General features: G+C 40.7%; 1 protein-coding gene across 1 annotated transcript in view; it reads right to left on the reverse strand.

The window, feature by feature from the left end:
* The window catches only part of DOCK8 (dedicator of cytokinesis 8), a gene marked incomplete at both ends in the record, with an annotated part of 237,691 nt that overhangs the window by 150,924 nt on the left and 70,514 nt on the right, over positions 1-16,253 (reverse strand). Inside the window, 2 exons of the mRNA XM_080708606.1 lie at positions 11,975-12,046; positions 14,641-14,816. Coding sequence (XP_080564732.1) covers positions 11,975-12,046; positions 14,641-14,816 — 248 coding nt within the window. The remainder of the gene's footprint in view (positions 1-11,974; positions 12,047-14,640; positions 14,817-16,253) is intronic.

Raw genomic sequence — 16,253 nt, forward strand, 5'->3', positions numbered from 1 at the left:
TTACTTAGAAATGAACATTGAACATTTCTCTCTCTCTCTCTCTCTCTCTCTCTCTCTCTCTCTCTCTCTCTCTCTCTCTCTGTCTTTCTCTGTCTCTCTGTCTCTCTCTGTCTCTCTCTCTCTGTCTCTCTCTCTCTCTCTCACACACACACACACACACACACACACACACACACACACACATAATTACAATATGTTCCTGCCTTCATCACTTCATCATCCACAGGTTGTGTCTCTCTGTCCCTGTTTCTTCACAGGTTATAGGATATTTTCCCCAGCTTTACAGTTTTATGATAAAAAAAGTTCACATACTGTATTGAAAAAAATTAATATCCAATTTTCTTTTCCGAAGACACTTACTTTTTGAGGACACAAAATTTATTTGGCTCTTCTTTTGTGATTGTATACAAAGAGAGCCTATCATTCTTTGTCTTTCATCGTGTTTGAGCATGACCTGGAGTACTTTACATGGAACCCTACGCATTACAATATTAATTATGGGATGGTGTTAAAAGTTTATTTCACAATACATATTGTGAAATCTCATTCTATATGCAGTGAAATATATAAATGTGTGTACGCATGCGTGTGTGTGTATGTGATATTTATGCCAGCCTATAGGATTTTTGCTATGGGAGGAATTAAGACTTGTGTCTCCGGTGACAATGCGTGAATTCAGAGCAAACTTCTCTCCTCCTCACATTAGATTTACCATCTATTTCCCCATTTTAAAATCTCATGAAGTCACAAAGTTCCCTTATGGCAGCAAGGGTTTTAAAGCCGGCTGGGGAGGAGAAGACAAGGGTTGGCAACAAGGTTGAATGACTCATCCCAGAAGTGCTAGCCCAGAAGGAGCCACCGCTGGGTAGGTAGAGACCTCTGGCTCAGCGCCCCTGGCTGCAGGCATCATTACCCCGCCCTGGCAACTGAGCCCAATAAAACTAAGTTTCTGTTGAGCCTGTGTGCAGACAGGAAAAAGATGGAGGAAGTAGGCCACTGGTAGAAAAATTATCTTCATGAAATGAACACAACTTATTGCTTCCCAGGACAAACACGTTCCTTTTCTTAAAGTACTGTGCAGACTTGTGTGGTGGTAATCCAAAGACTAAAGATGTTTGGGGAACATTTTCCTTAGAGACAGGCTGGTGCAGCAGACAGAATCCAGGGTCTAAAGAGAGAATGGCCTGTGAGCACATGCAGGCTATGAGACAGACCTTTGGCAAATGACCTAATGTCTCTGAGCCACAGTTCCCTTCATTGTGGAAAGGGGAAACTGCTACTCACTTTGAGGGTCTATTATTGTGAAGCTGAGAAACTGATATATGTTCCTCTTCTTCTTTTTCCTCTTTCTGGTCCCTTTCCCGTCCCCTCCCCCTTTCCTTCCTCCCCCTTCTGTACGGTTTGGTGCTAAAACCATAATGTCATCAGATCAGGCCGCTTGTGCCTCGGGCTGGGGGCAGCAGAGGAAGTTCAGAATGGGAAGTTGAAGTCTAAACAGAGTGAGGAGGGCATTCATTTGAAAAGGGCCTCCTAGCATGGGGACAGAACCCCCAGGTGAGAGGAGGGCCTCAGTGTGCTGCGTGGTCCTGGAGCCTGAGCAGAACGATGAGCGATGAGCGTCCAGGTGGAGGGGAAGCCTGCCGTGTGTCAGCACCCTGGCACGGGGGCCAGGATGTCCTCATGGAGGGCTGGCACTGCGGGTCAGGGCAAGTTGAAGAGGGCATCCATGCAGGAGGAGAGAGCCTGCCACAGAGTGTCAGATCCTCTAGAAGAGGAGGAGGAAGGCATCCAGGTGGGGACGGAGGGAGGGTGTGGACAAGGGAACAATTAACTCAGTGAATGTACTTGGTACAATGGGAGTCAGGTTCTACACTGAGAAGAGAGTTTAAAATATGGAAAGAAGAAAACTAGAATGAACACAGTGATGTTGAATTGGAATTGCAAATATCCGCATGAACTCATGGCTTTACACACACACACACACACACACACACACACACACACACTCCTTAGCTCTATTCATCGAGAGGTCATGACAGAAGCAACACCTTAATAATAATGAGCACACTCAACGTGTCCATCTTGGCTCCTAAGTATTACCTCTCCTCAGAGAAACACGTCACAGCATCTTAGAGAAATGAGTGACTCCAGGGGCGAGGCAGGGAAGGCACAAGATCAGCTAGGACTGTCATATCAGAGAGCAAGGACCTCAGCAAAGCTTCTGGGGCCACAGCAAGAACACAGCTATCAAAGACACTCACTGGCAAAGAGCATCAGGAAACTATTACTGTCTATTGAGAGAGAGAGAGAGAGAGAGAGAGAGAGAAGGAGGGAGGGAGGGTGGGGGAGGGGGAGGGAGGGAGGGAGGGAGGGAGGGAGAGAGAGAGAGAGAGAGAGAGGGAGGGTGGGGGAGGGGGAGGGAGGGAGGGAGGGAGGGAGAGAGAGAGAGAGAGAGAGAGAGAGAGAGAGAGAGAGAGGGAGAGGTGGTGAGGGAGAGAGAGAGGGAGAGCAAGCGGGCATGGTTAGCCAGGTGTGGTGGTGCATGCCTTAATCCCAGTACTTGGGAAACCAAGGCAGAGAGCTTGAAGGTTCAAAGCCAGCCTCAGTAACTTAAGTGAGACCCTCAGAAACTGGGACCCTTTTTCACAATAAAAAATAAAATAGGGCTGGGAGCATGGCTCAGAGGTAGAATGACCTTGGGTTCAATTCTAAGCTACACACACTGATGAGAAATGGGAGTATTTATAATATTTCCAACTGCAGGAACATTATAGAAAACAATTGGCCTATAATCTGAAAGTCACAAAAGTAAAAAAATATATACTGAAAAACTGTTGTTCCAGCATAAATATCCTTAAAGACATGTGTCATCTAAATGCAATGCAAGACGTTGAAGTCAATTCTTTAGCTCTAAAGGACGTTCTTGGGACATTTGGTGAATGCTGAATGGGGTCCGAGGATGAGATGCTAATAAAGTGTTGATGTTTAATGGAGAATGTCCATCATGCCCGGCTCATATTTTTTATTTTTATTTTCTGGTACTGGAGATTGAATCTATGGGCATTCTACCTCTGAGCTATACTTCCAGCCCTATTTTATTTTTTATTTTGAAACAGGGTCTCACTGAATTGCTGAGAGCCTTGTTATGTTATCGAGGCTGGCTCTGAACCTACAATTCTCCTGTCTCAGCCTCTCAAATACTATAATTACAGGTGTGTGCCACCATGCCTGGCACCATATAGTTTCTATATAGGAAAATATAATTATTTATTAGAAACAAGGGTATAGCTATGAAAAAATCTCTGTTTTAGCCATGCCTGTCATTCCAGTACATGTGAGGCTGAGGAGTAGGATTGTTCAAGTCCAGTGTGCAATAACTTAGTGACCTAGACTCTGTTTCAAAATAGAAATAAGCCAGGTGCAGTGGCACACACTTGTAATCTCAATACTTGGGAGTCTAAGACAGAAGGATTGCAGGTTCAAGGCCTGCAATCTGGAAAAAGATAGGATTTCTTAACTACAACTGTGGTTTAGAATATCGCATGGATATTTTCTGCTTAAAGCTTCATTCATTTGTTGAAACAAATGTTTATACACTATCTCCTGAGACTAGGGCACTGAGGAGGCTATAGAGAGGGAGACAGCAGAAGTCTGTAAAGGAGTTCCTGTCCTCAGTGACGTCATGTCTAGTGAGAAAGATCCCATATTTAACAGAGGAGATGAAAATTTAGATGGGTAATTGGAATTTAATGTAAAGAGTGACAAAAATGTGCAAAAAAAATTACAAAGAACATGCTTGGAAAATTCACAGACACTGTAGGTTCCTCTGGCCAGATCAGGAAGGCTTCGTGGAAGCCCTGGCCTTGGCACAAGGCTCCGTGGTCTGGATTTGTGGGCACTAGAGTCTGCGTGCCCAGCAGGTGCAGGGTGGCTCAGAGCTACCCACGGCTGGATTGCTCTTTGTTCCACATTGGCTGATGAGCTGGGCTTGCTCTCCATCCTTTCAGAAAGCAAACAGCTAAGCACCTTGACAGCCAGCACAACAAATGCATGCCATAACAAGTAATTATTGATCAGGGAGACATTTTTATAGTGTTTTGGGAGTAACCAAATTATATGCACTGATGTGTTTGAATTTTAATTGTTTATCAGTTCACTGGGAGTAAGATAAGGAGTAATAAAACAGCTGATACCCCATTCCTTGATATCCCCACTCTCCTTGAGCATGACCTTCCCTCAGAATTGCCTTAATCACCTAGGATGAAAGACAAAGCCTCAGGGCTTTTTTTATGATGCTGCCCATAACACTTAGAAAATGTCTCACTTCTAACAGTACATCAAGAATAAATAGCGTGTAAACAAACTTAATTACTCAAGAGTTGGGCTCTCCACCAAGACATCCTGAAGTTAATCACCCTCTGGCTCATTTAGAGGAAATGCCAGGGAAAATAAATGTTCAAAATACTTGATATTACCCCCAAGGAAGCCATCAAACATCAATATACACAGAATTATCAGATATATGCAAATTAGAGGAGCTCAACAAGCGAATATGGCACCATACTAGTCATTAAACCAATGGGTATTTTCAAAAATCACAGAGAGAAAAAGTTCTATTTCTTTTAGAGCAGGGACTCCAAACTTAGTGTTGGAAACACAGAAGACAGAATGGCATTTGTTCAAGGAATCTTCCAGTCTAGATAACACAGACAAACATGTCACTTTTCCCCAAAAAGATATCATGTAATTTCATATTTTCCTATTAAGTCAAAGAGAAAATCCCCAAATTTCTTCTGTCCTTTATGGCAGCACTATTTGTCTGATTTAAGCACCTCAATTATGAGTGGCAAATGCCTTATAGAATGACGAGCAGGGGAGTGTGGCCATTCCTCCACGCCTCTGCCCCCAAAGTGGGATCCCAAAGACATTACTGCAGATAGCAAGGATGTAAAAGCCTATCTTGAGATATTATAGATAAATTTAGTATCAGCAAGGAGGTAATTGAGGAATAAAAGAGCTAACAAATCAGGGCTTGACTGCATGGTTCTGGATGTTAAAGATGTGTCCAGGGTAGGCAAAGTGGCTTCATTAAGTGTAGATCTCTAGTGGAAACAGGTCACCCTCCCACAAATGTGCATTAGAATATATGGGCTGGAGTTCGCTTATCCCTTGACATGCTAATGTAAGTGCATTTTCAGTTTAATATTTAATAAACATCATAAATTATAGGAAATATTTGTTGAACTATTACAATCTGCCAGTAAAATCTTCACAAGATATTTTTTCACTTGGAAGGGATATTATGGATAGGATGAATTATAACTAGATAATCCCTAAAGTATAAATCTTAAGGTTTCTAAAGCTTATATTTATTCCATGAATATGGGTATTATGGTGTCTGTGATGTAAAATCTACCCTGGGTCAGCAAATTAAAAGGAATCTTTGACAACACTGAGATGTCTTGAATTTCACATAAAAGAATCTTACTAAGTAGTCTAATGTAAATGATTTGTCCATTGGGCAAGAACAGTTGAGCCATATTCTGTAATAGTATTTACTAGTATAATAAATAGTAGTTAATAGTTATTAAATGTTAATTTATGCCAAGAAAGTTTCTAAGTACCTTACAGATTTTAACTTATTTGTTGTATATCAGGAAACTTACAAGTACTTTGCGTGTGTAACTGGGGAGGGGTTTCTGGGAACTGTACATGCTAGGGAAGTGCTCTATCAACTGAGCCCTACCCCCAGCTTCTACAATCAATACCAATCTAACTCCTATAATCCTATTGAGGAAATCGACACACAGAGAAATAAATTAGTTTGTACTGAGTCACATAGCTAGTAAGTGGCAAAGCCAGGACTGGAATCCATTCATTTCCACTCTACAAAAACCACCATTCTATAAAATAGTAGCATAAATCAAGACAAAAATAACAGCCCTTACATTTAATGAGCAATTACTTAGTGCCAGGCATTGTCTTAGATTTCTACCCATTGCTTTTAAGGTACAGCTATAATTCATCCTTCTTAGAGGATACTTCTGTGAGTTTTGACAAAAGTGCACGGTTGTGTAGCCACCACTATGATCCCGACATTGAATAGTTCCAGAAGCCCTCAAAAATCTCCTATGCTTTTTGTAGTCAACCCTTTTCCCAATCCCAGATCCTGGCAACCGGTGGCTTATTTTCTTTCCCTATAACTTTGCCTTTTCCAGAATGTCATATAAGTAGAATCATGCAATAATCGTTTTTCGTGTGGCTCCTTCCACTCAGAATGATGCATCTGAGATTCATCCACAATTTTCCTGTATCAGTAGCTTACTCTGTTTTATTGCTGAGTAGTTCATTGTACGAACTTACCAGAGCTTTTCTGTTTTTCTGTTACTCTATGGAGTACAATTTGGGTTGCCTGTGGTTTTTGGACATTATAAGTAAAACTTATAAATTTGTGCACACAGGTTTTTGCATGAACATAGATTTTCATTGCACTTGGGTCAATACCTAGGAGTATATGTTAGCTTTTCAGGGCTATGACTACAATACGTGGCATGTAATACCTTTCTTAGAGGAAGAAAGATGCGTTTTGGCTCATGGTTTTAAAGGTTTCAGCCCATGTTTGCTGGCTCTGTTCCTTGGGATCTGAGGTGAGGCAGAACATCGTCGTGAAGGGATGAAGGAAGGCTTCCCAGCTCCTGGCAGCCAGGAAGCAAAGGTGGGGAGGGAGAAGGGGGGTGCACAACAGATACCCTCCAGGGCTTGCCCCCAGTGGCCTACTTCCTCCAACTAGGTCTCACCTCCTGCCCTTCCCATTACCTCCCATTAATCCATTCAAATGATTAGCCCATCGGATGGATGTGTCCACTGGTGAGGTCTGAGCCCTCAGGATCGAATCATTTCTAAAAGCCCCACCTCTGAACACTACTGTGCTGGGGACCAAGCCACCAACATGAGAGAGAGTCTCTGGGGAACTTCATAGCCAAACTATAACAGAATAGGACTTTAGGTTGCATAGTAAGGGTGTATTTAATTGGGATTAGGGAATAATAAGGGAAGAAAATCCTCTGGGCATGGTGGTACATGTGTGTAGTCCCAGTTCTTAAGAGGCTGAGACAGGAGGATCGCAGGTTCATGGCCAGCATCAGCAACTTTGCAATGCCCTCTGCACCCTTAGTGAGACCCTGTATCAAAATAAATAAGTGCTGTAGCTCAGAGATAGAATGGCCCTGGGGTCAGTTCTCAGTACTACAAAAAGAAAAAAGGGGGAGGTGAAGGGTAGAGAAGACTCAGTGATATAAAAGAGTATTGAGAGAATAGGTAGTAATAGCTTCCAGTTTAAAATAACTAGAATAAGACTGGAAGAATTTAAATGTTATTTTAATCAACCATATCCAGCATTGGCAAGAATATAAAGGGAAAGGGTAGTTGCATATCAAGTTGGATAAATGTATAAATAGTCATTGCTTCTGTCAAAGAAAGAAAAACAAATGGACACACGTAGGGGGCAGCAGCAACCATCAAATGCCTAATGGTCCAGATTAATACTTTAACCCAAAATGCCCGCAAAGCAGATTTGAGAATTAAATTTTAAGCAGGGCATCGAAAATACAAATCATAAAGAAGCCAGGCATTGGTGGCATACGCTTGTAATCCCAGTGCTTGGGAGGCAGAGACAGGAGGATCGCACAGGTTCGAAGCCAGCCTCAGCTACTTAGTGAGACCCTCTTTCCAAATAAAATATAAAAAACAGGTCTGGGAGTATAGCCCGGAGGTAGAAAGCCTCTGGGTTCCACCCCCAGTACCACAAAAATAAAATAAAATAAAAAATATAAAATAAACTATTGATATAGTCTTAATTTAACAAAAAATAAATGTTAAAAATTGTAAACAATTTAAAAAGAGAAAGAGCATACTGGGTAAGGAACTTACAGTATATGATAGACAACAGATAAGTGCTTCTAAAACTCTACAAGACCACGAAGCTTAATAGAGTTGTGTAAATCTCAGACTAAACAGAGTGCCAAGGAAAAATGACAAATGGTCAACAAGCATATGGGAGAAAGATGCCTAATTTAATAATCAAAGGAAGTACAAATAAAGAACAACACTTGAAAAAAATAGAAATGCTCTTAAGTGATTATATTCAATATTCTTCAGGATTCATGTACATATTGCTAATAATCTTTGATCTAGTGTTTTCTAATCCTTAGATATGTACATAACTTTGATATCGAAGTTTCTATTACAGAGATTTATTCCAATGATGAAAATTATTAAGTACACATAGAGTTGAATGAGAAAGATGTTGCTACATTGTGTGTGTGTGTGTGTGTTACTGGAAATTGAACCCAAGGGCATTTTACCTCCAAGCTACACTCCCAGCCCCTTTTTCTTTTTGTTTTGAAACAGGGTCTTGCTAGACTGCTGAGAGTCTTACTAAGTTGCTGGGCCTGGTCTCGAACCTATGATCCTCCTGTCTCAACCTCCTAAGTACTGGGGTTATAGGCATGTTCTGCCATCCCTGGATATGTTGCTACTGTTTAAATGTAAACATATAGCCAGGCGGAGCATGCTTGTAATCCCAGCGCTTGGGAGGCTGAGACAGGATGATCGCACAGGTTCGAAGCCAGCCTCAGCTACTTAGGCTCTGAGTAACTTAGTGAGACCCTGTTTCCAAATAAAAATATAAAATAGGTCTGGGAGTATAGCCTGGAGGTCGAAAGCCCCTGGGTTCCACCCCCAGTACCGCAACAAAACAAAACAAAACAAAACAAACAAACAAACAAACAAACTATATATATATATATATATATATATTTTTTCTTTTTGTTTTGAAACAGGGTCTTGCTAGATTGCTGAGAGTCTTACTAAGTTGCTGAGCCTGGTCTCGAACCTATGAACCTATGATTATATATATATATATATATATATATAAATATTATATATATTTTATTTATTTATTTATTTTTTTGCGGTACTGGGGATGGAACCCAGGGGCATTCTACCTCTGAGCTTCAACTACAGCCCTATTTTTTTATTCTTTATTTTGAAACAGGGTCTCACTGAGTTGCAAAGGGCCTTACTAAGTAGTAGCTGAGGCTGTCCTTGAACAGTGATCCTCCTGTCTCAGCCTTCCAAATGCTGGAATTACAAGTGTGCACCACCAGGCCGGGCTTGTAAACATATATTTTCTTTAAAAAAAGAGATAATAATCTAGCCAATAGCTTGGTGACACATGCCTATAATCCTAGTACTTGGGAGGCTGAGACAGGAGGGTTATAAGTTTGAGGACAGCCTCAACAAGTAGTAAAAATCTCAACCTAGCGATACCCAATTTCAAAATAAAAATTAAAAATAGGGTTGGGGGTATGGCTTGGAGGTAGATTACCTCTGAGTTCAAGCCCCAGTACAAAAAAAAAAAAAAAAGAAAAGAAAAAAGAAAAAAGAAAGAAAGAAGAAAGGAAAGAAAGAAAGAGAAAATCATCTAAATCAATAAAATGTATTAAATAAATTTTGGTAGCCGGGCATGGTGGCACACGTTTGTAATCCATGTGCCTGGGAGGCTGAGACAGGAGGATCGCACAGGTTTGAAGCCAGCCTCAGCTACTTAGTGAGGCTCTGAGCAACTTAGACCCTGTTTCCAAATAAAATATAAAATAGGTCTGGGAGTATAGCACTGAGGTAGAAAGCCTCTGGGTTCCACCCCCAGTACCACCATAAATAAATAAATAAATAAATAGATTAATTTTGGCATAAATATATTATATAATAATTAATGATTTTGTTAAGGAAGAAGATTTAATAGGTAAAAAAGATAATCACCATTTACTGTGAAAACTAAAAATTTATCCTATAAAATAGTATAATCTGCTTTAGTTTTTATATAAACATGTACTACAAAGAATGATAATTCAGAAGATATACATCAAATGTTAAAGATGGTTATCTGATATAGTTAGTAAAGTTGACTTATTTGGTTTTGTTTCACTGTAATTTCTAAAATTTCTACAATGACTATTGTAGAAAGAGTTCTTTTTTTCTTTTAAGTTTATGGAAGTTAGAAGAAATGAAAAAGAATAGTCCAAGGAGTTCATTTTGCCATGAGGAATTAGATGCCCAGTATCTCAAGTAGAAAATAAATCTGAAAACCAAATTTAGTAAAATGGACTTTTCTATTTATTGCTCCTTCTCAGATTATTTTAGAACTTTAATATCCAGAAAGTATCTCTAATTATAACTTTTTAAATCATGAGAACAATTTGTTCTGAATCTTTTATTTATTACAGCAAAGCATAATCTCGACTGCCTGAGCAAACTTCATTTTCCTTGTATTAGAAGAGAAGATGGATTTGCATCTAACTTTCTCCTAATTATTTTTTATAGGCCATGCTTTCTTTCTTTTGGCTATTGGAGTAGTATACGCTGACATTACTTGAAAAAACAGCACAAATAATTCAATGGCACACTTCCAGAAGCTGCCAAAACACCAGCCCCCAAGTGTTTCATCATTTAGCTCAGAGAACAGTAGCTTCTACTGGATTGTAGTAGAAGTGAGGCCGTGACATTTCTAGCTGCTGTGTCCTGTCCAAGGTTTTATGACACATCTCTAGTGGCCTTGGCCTTCATCTGTAGAGAGGTCCCATCCCACTTTCCAACACACACACACACACACACACACACACACACACACACGCTGAGAATTTCAGCATGTTTGGATGGTTTTCATGAGAGAGTGCTGTCCAGGTCAGTGGAACGGAAACAAAAGTTCAGAATGCTGTTACAAAACATTTGATTAGCCCAGGAGAGTAAGGCCCCGTTGACAGGAAGGCTAGCAAGTGATTAATTTCTGAGTCACAAATCTTAATAACACCTTTGAATCTGAGGCCAAGTTTCAATTCACTTATTTATTTGTATTTATTTTTCTTAGCAATTTATCAGAATAAAAATAAAATGAAAAGTGTATGTTTTTTTTTTTTTTTTTTTTTAGATGAGATCTGGTACATTGCCCAGGCTGACCTTGAATGCCCTAGGCTTAAGAGATCCTCCTGCTGCAGCCTCCTGAGTAGCTAGGACTAAAGGTGTCTGCTACTATGCTTGGTCAAAAGGTTCTATTTTTGTTTTTAAAATGTAATTTTCTTCATAAGTGAATGGCTGAACAAACTGTGGTGTGTTTACACATGGAATATTTATTAGTGATGGAGACAATGTAACCATCAAGCCATAGAAAGATATGGAGAGAGCTGAGGATGTAGCTCCATGGTAGAGCATTTGTCTACTATGTGCAGGTCCCTGAGCTGAATCCCCAGCACGGGAGGGAGGGAGGGAGGGAGAGAGGGAGGGAAGGAGGGAGGGAGGAAAGAAGGTAGGAAGGAAGGAAGGAAGGAAGGTAGGAAGGGAGGATGGAAAAGATAGGACATGAAGGAATAAGGTGAAATTATAGAGACAATAAAAATATAGGTGAATTCCAATAAGGGAGGGAGTGATGAACAGGAGGAGAACAGATTATTTTTTTAGGGCAATTAAAGTATTTGGTATGATCCTTCAAGGGCAGATACATTTTTCAAAACCCACGGAATATATGATACAAAAAGTGAATCCTAGGACTATGAATGAGAAAGCTCATGAGAGAGCACATGCCTAGCATGTGTGAAGCCTGGGTTCAATCCCCAGCACTGCAAACAAACAACACAGTAACATAAACTATAGACTTTAATTAGTAATAATGCATCTACACTGGCTCATCACTTATAACAAATGTACCACTAATGCAAGATGTTAATAGGGAAAACTATTCGATGGAACAGGTTAGAATTAGAAAGGAAGAGTATGAGAACTCTCGCTAACTTTAGCTCAATTTTCCTTTAAACATAAAACTGCTAAAAAGGTCTACTAAAATGGCAATGATAATAAAAAGAAAAAAATTAATATTATAAAATTAACATTTATATATCAAGAGGGGGTAAAAGCAACTTACTTCCGGTTCACAATCAACCACTCCCGAATATAGGTCTGGACACAGTCCCTGACATGAGGGTCCAGTTCAACCCTAAATAGGTGGAAAATAAGATGAAAACATGTTATTACTGAGCAAAAACAGGAAAGCAATCCCTTATAGCCAACAGGCACAATGATTTTAAATCGATGCCCATTCATTTCGAGTGTTCCAAATATTTCTAAGGCAAAATAAGTGTTCCAAATATTTCTGAGGCAAACCTGTTGCATTTTATATTTGGTGGGTTTTCTTTATTACAGAGAACCACTAAATTATACCTTTCCCTGAAGACACTGCAACACAAGACAGCTAGAAGTACCACAATCAAATACAAACCAAGAAAAGTAAGTATAAATACTTGTTTCTAACAAGGACGAGTCTTGGCTCATGTGTAGTTTTGTTAAGACATGCAAGTTCTCCTTTTAGAAAGTCAAGAAGAACAGCTGTTCTAGGCCTTGATAACTTTGCAGACACTGGCTTCAGTTGGTGATCATTAATGTGGTTGATTCCTGCTGTACTTGATAAGAAGTGTGTCATGAAAGACACTTGACACATTTCAGTCTTTTTATTTATTTTTTTAGTACTAGGGTTTGAACCTAGGGACATTCTATCTCTGAACTATAATTCGAGCGCTATTTTATTTTGTATTTTGAAACAATCTCGCTTAGTTTCTACGGCCTCACTAAGTGGCTGAGGATGGCCTTGAACTTGCCATCTGGCCTGAACTTCCCAAATAACTTATCAGAGTCTTGAAATCAGAAACAACAGTAGCAAAGCCTTTTTCTGCTGTCACACATACATTAACAGGTCTAAATGCTATAGGTTTTGATTTCTTCATTTGTAAAGAGAAGGTGCTATAGTTGTGATCTTGAATGCCCCCCAGAGGCCCACATGCTTATGGCCCCAAGGTTGGCACCACTGGGAGGTGGTGAAGCCTTTAGGACATGGGGCCTTATAGGAGGTCTTGGTCACTGGGGCCATGTCCTGGGAGGGGATTGGGGGGTGCCAGTCCCTTCCTCTCTGCGTTTTGCACCCAGCCACAAGGTGAATGAGCCTCCTCTGCCACCATAGGTCCAAGGCATTGGGACCAAAAACTTTACACAAAGTAGTAAAATCAAATGATTCTCTATCAAAGTTGAAAATAATATGTGATACTATATTAAAGTCACATCTGAATAAATGGTCTGACAAAGGGGGAAACTGTTTCCAGTTTTCTGGGAATGAGTGCTCTAAAACATTAGAGCTGAATATTCAGTCAGCTCTTCTATGTGAATGAGAAATGCTTGAACAAGAGAGCAAGGGCTCTTCTTAATACCACATCACTGCCGCCCAACATCCTCAAACTCTGATGGAATAAGATCTAAATTAAACCTAGAATATCTCAGAGAAGTGAGGGCAGGGACTATGCTTCATGATCTTTTTTCTGGGACTTTTTGGGGAAAAGGAGAAGGCTGAAAATGTGCAAGACGATGTGAATTTGATTTTTGTTTTGTTTTTGTGTGGTACTGGGGATGGTACCCAGAGGCATTTTACCTCGAATCTACACCCCCAGACCTATTTTTTATTTTTTTTTATTCTTTATTTTGAAAACGGGTCTCAATGAGTTGCAGAAGGCCTCACTAAGTAGCTGAGGCTGTCCTTGAACCGTGATCCTCTGGTCTCAGCCTCCCAAATGCTGGGATTACAAGTGTGCACCACCATGCCTAGCTTAGTTTTTATTTTAAATGCAGATAAAAGTTCACCCTAAACTTCCAGACAGTGATTTGTTTTTACTCTATGGTAGCAATAAGAATTTCATTTAGATATAACCCCATAGCTGTTTGATACCAGGAGCTAATGTCCTGCCTAGCAACCCAGCCCTCAACAGCTGTGCACATCTGTTTCCTATAGTTATTTCCCTGGTGTTTTTCCTCTTGACAAAATGTTCTGCAAGGGAAGAGATTTTGCTCTATTCATTTTTTAATTTCAGTGCCCAACATATAGTGGATGCTCAATAAATTTGAGTAGAACTTTTCTTTTTAACTTGATCCAGTCTCCTATGTGGAAACAAAATGCTTCTGAATGGAGGCATATCCAGTGATTATTATGATATTTTTGCATGTGGAGATGATGAGGCTTCCTGAGGTTATGACTAGCCCAAGGTCACTGAGCTGGCATCCATCCTGGCAGTCCAACTCCAGAGCGCATGCTCTTTTTTGGGGGGAGTAGGTACTAGGGATTGAACCTGGGGGCATTCTATCTCCACGCTACACCTCTAACTAGCCCTTTTAATATTTATTTTGAAACAGGGTTTCACTAAGTTGCAGAGCATCTAAGTTGCTGAGGCTGGCCTTGAACCTGTGATCCTCTGGTCTCAGCCTCCTGTGTATTGGGATTACAGGCATGTGCCACAGGGCCCAGCTTAGAGCCTGTACTCGTCCTACCACATTCCTTAAAGTGTCTTAGTCCCCAGATGGCTTTTCAAAGCTTCTGACCAAACCAATTTAAAACCTGTCTATGATAGGAGCAACTGTCTTTCTGCACATCTTAATGAGCTGAGTAATTCTGTTAATGTTTAAGAGAGGTTCAGAATCAGAGCACCACCACCCCCCTTTACCAACAGTAATCATGACAATCACAACCCATCTATATTTTAGGAAAACAATTACCCTTCCTCCGGCAAAGAGGGCTGCAAAGTCCTACATTCCTTTGGTGTGAACGCCACGTCCAAGTCATCGTCAGTCAAGTCTCCCAGCTCCTGGGCCAACTCCTCATCCAGGCTGTTCAAGTGTGTCATCAGGAGGCTTTCAAAGTCCACCGGCTCCACAGGGTCATAAAACTGAGGCTGCAGGACGGGAAAAAGAAAAAAGATGTTCCCACAGGGCTGCCTGGTGAGCACTGATGACGAGGCGGCGATCGCCTTGCCCTCCCTTCCGACTTAGTGCTTTGCTGTTCGCCTGAAACGAGTCACTCTCTGGAGGAGCTGTCAAATAGACGCAGTGATATGGAAAGGCAAAGAAACGCATCAATGGAAAGTCAAGTTGTAACACGATGAGTAATTAAAATCACACCCCAAGGCAGAATTTTTCTCTGCTTAATTGCATCTGGATGAGAAATCCTGAGGAGATCCAAAATGAGATCACAGGGCTTTTCTGAATTTTTGTAATTTCTCCCGCAAAAGCTCTCTGAGGCCATGTTTTGTTTATCTAAATACAGTGAAGCAGAGAATAGAGACAGCTTTCCAGAAATTCAGGCAAATAAACCTCCTCTGGCAGAGTACTCAGGTGCAATGCTTCCCTTGGCCTGAGTTAGTGTATTCGCTGGTTATCAAAAGCCAACGCTCAGCCATCACCGCAGCCAATGGCGAGCCAGGCACAGTGGCTGAGCCTTCCATGGCTGTGGCTTCCAGGTACACTTGCAGGGGGACGGACCAGTGCTGGTCTGGAAGGCGTTTTCATTGACTGCAGCTACACTAGCAAACTTGGGACACTCTGCTGAGTGTTCTTGTGGCTAAATTCATGTGCTTTAGAAAAGCTGTTTTGGTTCATTTAATCCTCTCGTAGTGGGAGAGAAAGAAATATTAGTGGGGCTGGAGTAGTATATTTGCATAGCATGCATAAGGTCTGAGTTTGAACCCCAGAGAATTCTATCTCTGGGCTATACACCTAGCTCTTTTTAAAATTGTATTTATTTTTTATTTATTTTTATTATTTATTTTTTTATGGTGGTACTGCGGTTCCTGGAAACCCTTCTACCTCTGGGCTACACTCCCAGACCCATTTTTATATTTTTAATTTGGAAACAGGGTCTCTTCAGCCAGTGTGGCTGGCTTTGAACCTGCGCAATCCTCCTGTCTCTGCCTCCCAAGCGCAGGGATTACAAGCGTGAGCCACCACGCCCGCCCTTTTTTTTAAAATTATTTTTTATTTTTGAAATAGGGTCTCACTAGGTCACTGAGAGTCTTGCTACACTTCTGAGGCTGTCCTTAAAACTGCAATCTTCCTGTCTCAGTCTCCTAAATACTGGGATTACAGGTGTATACCACCATGCCTAACTAGATGGTAATTTAAAAAATAACATATTTGTTTAGTTGCTAACATTCAAAGTTAGCAACCCTTTGGTGATCTTAAATTAGACAAAATGCTTCTCTCTTTCTTTTTTTCTTCAGGCATTGGGGATTGAACTCAGGAGCAATCGAACACTGAGATACATCTCTATACCTATCTTACTTTTTATTTAGAAACAAGGTCTCTGTAAGTTATTATGTGCTGGCCTCAAACTT

Source organism: Muscardinus avellanarius (genome assembly GCF_963383645.1).
Source record: "Muscardinus avellanarius genome assembly, chromosome: 13".
In the NCBI taxonomy this organism is placed as follows: Eukaryota; Metazoa; Chordata; class Mammalia; order Rodentia; family Gliridae; genus Muscardinus; species Muscardinus avellanarius.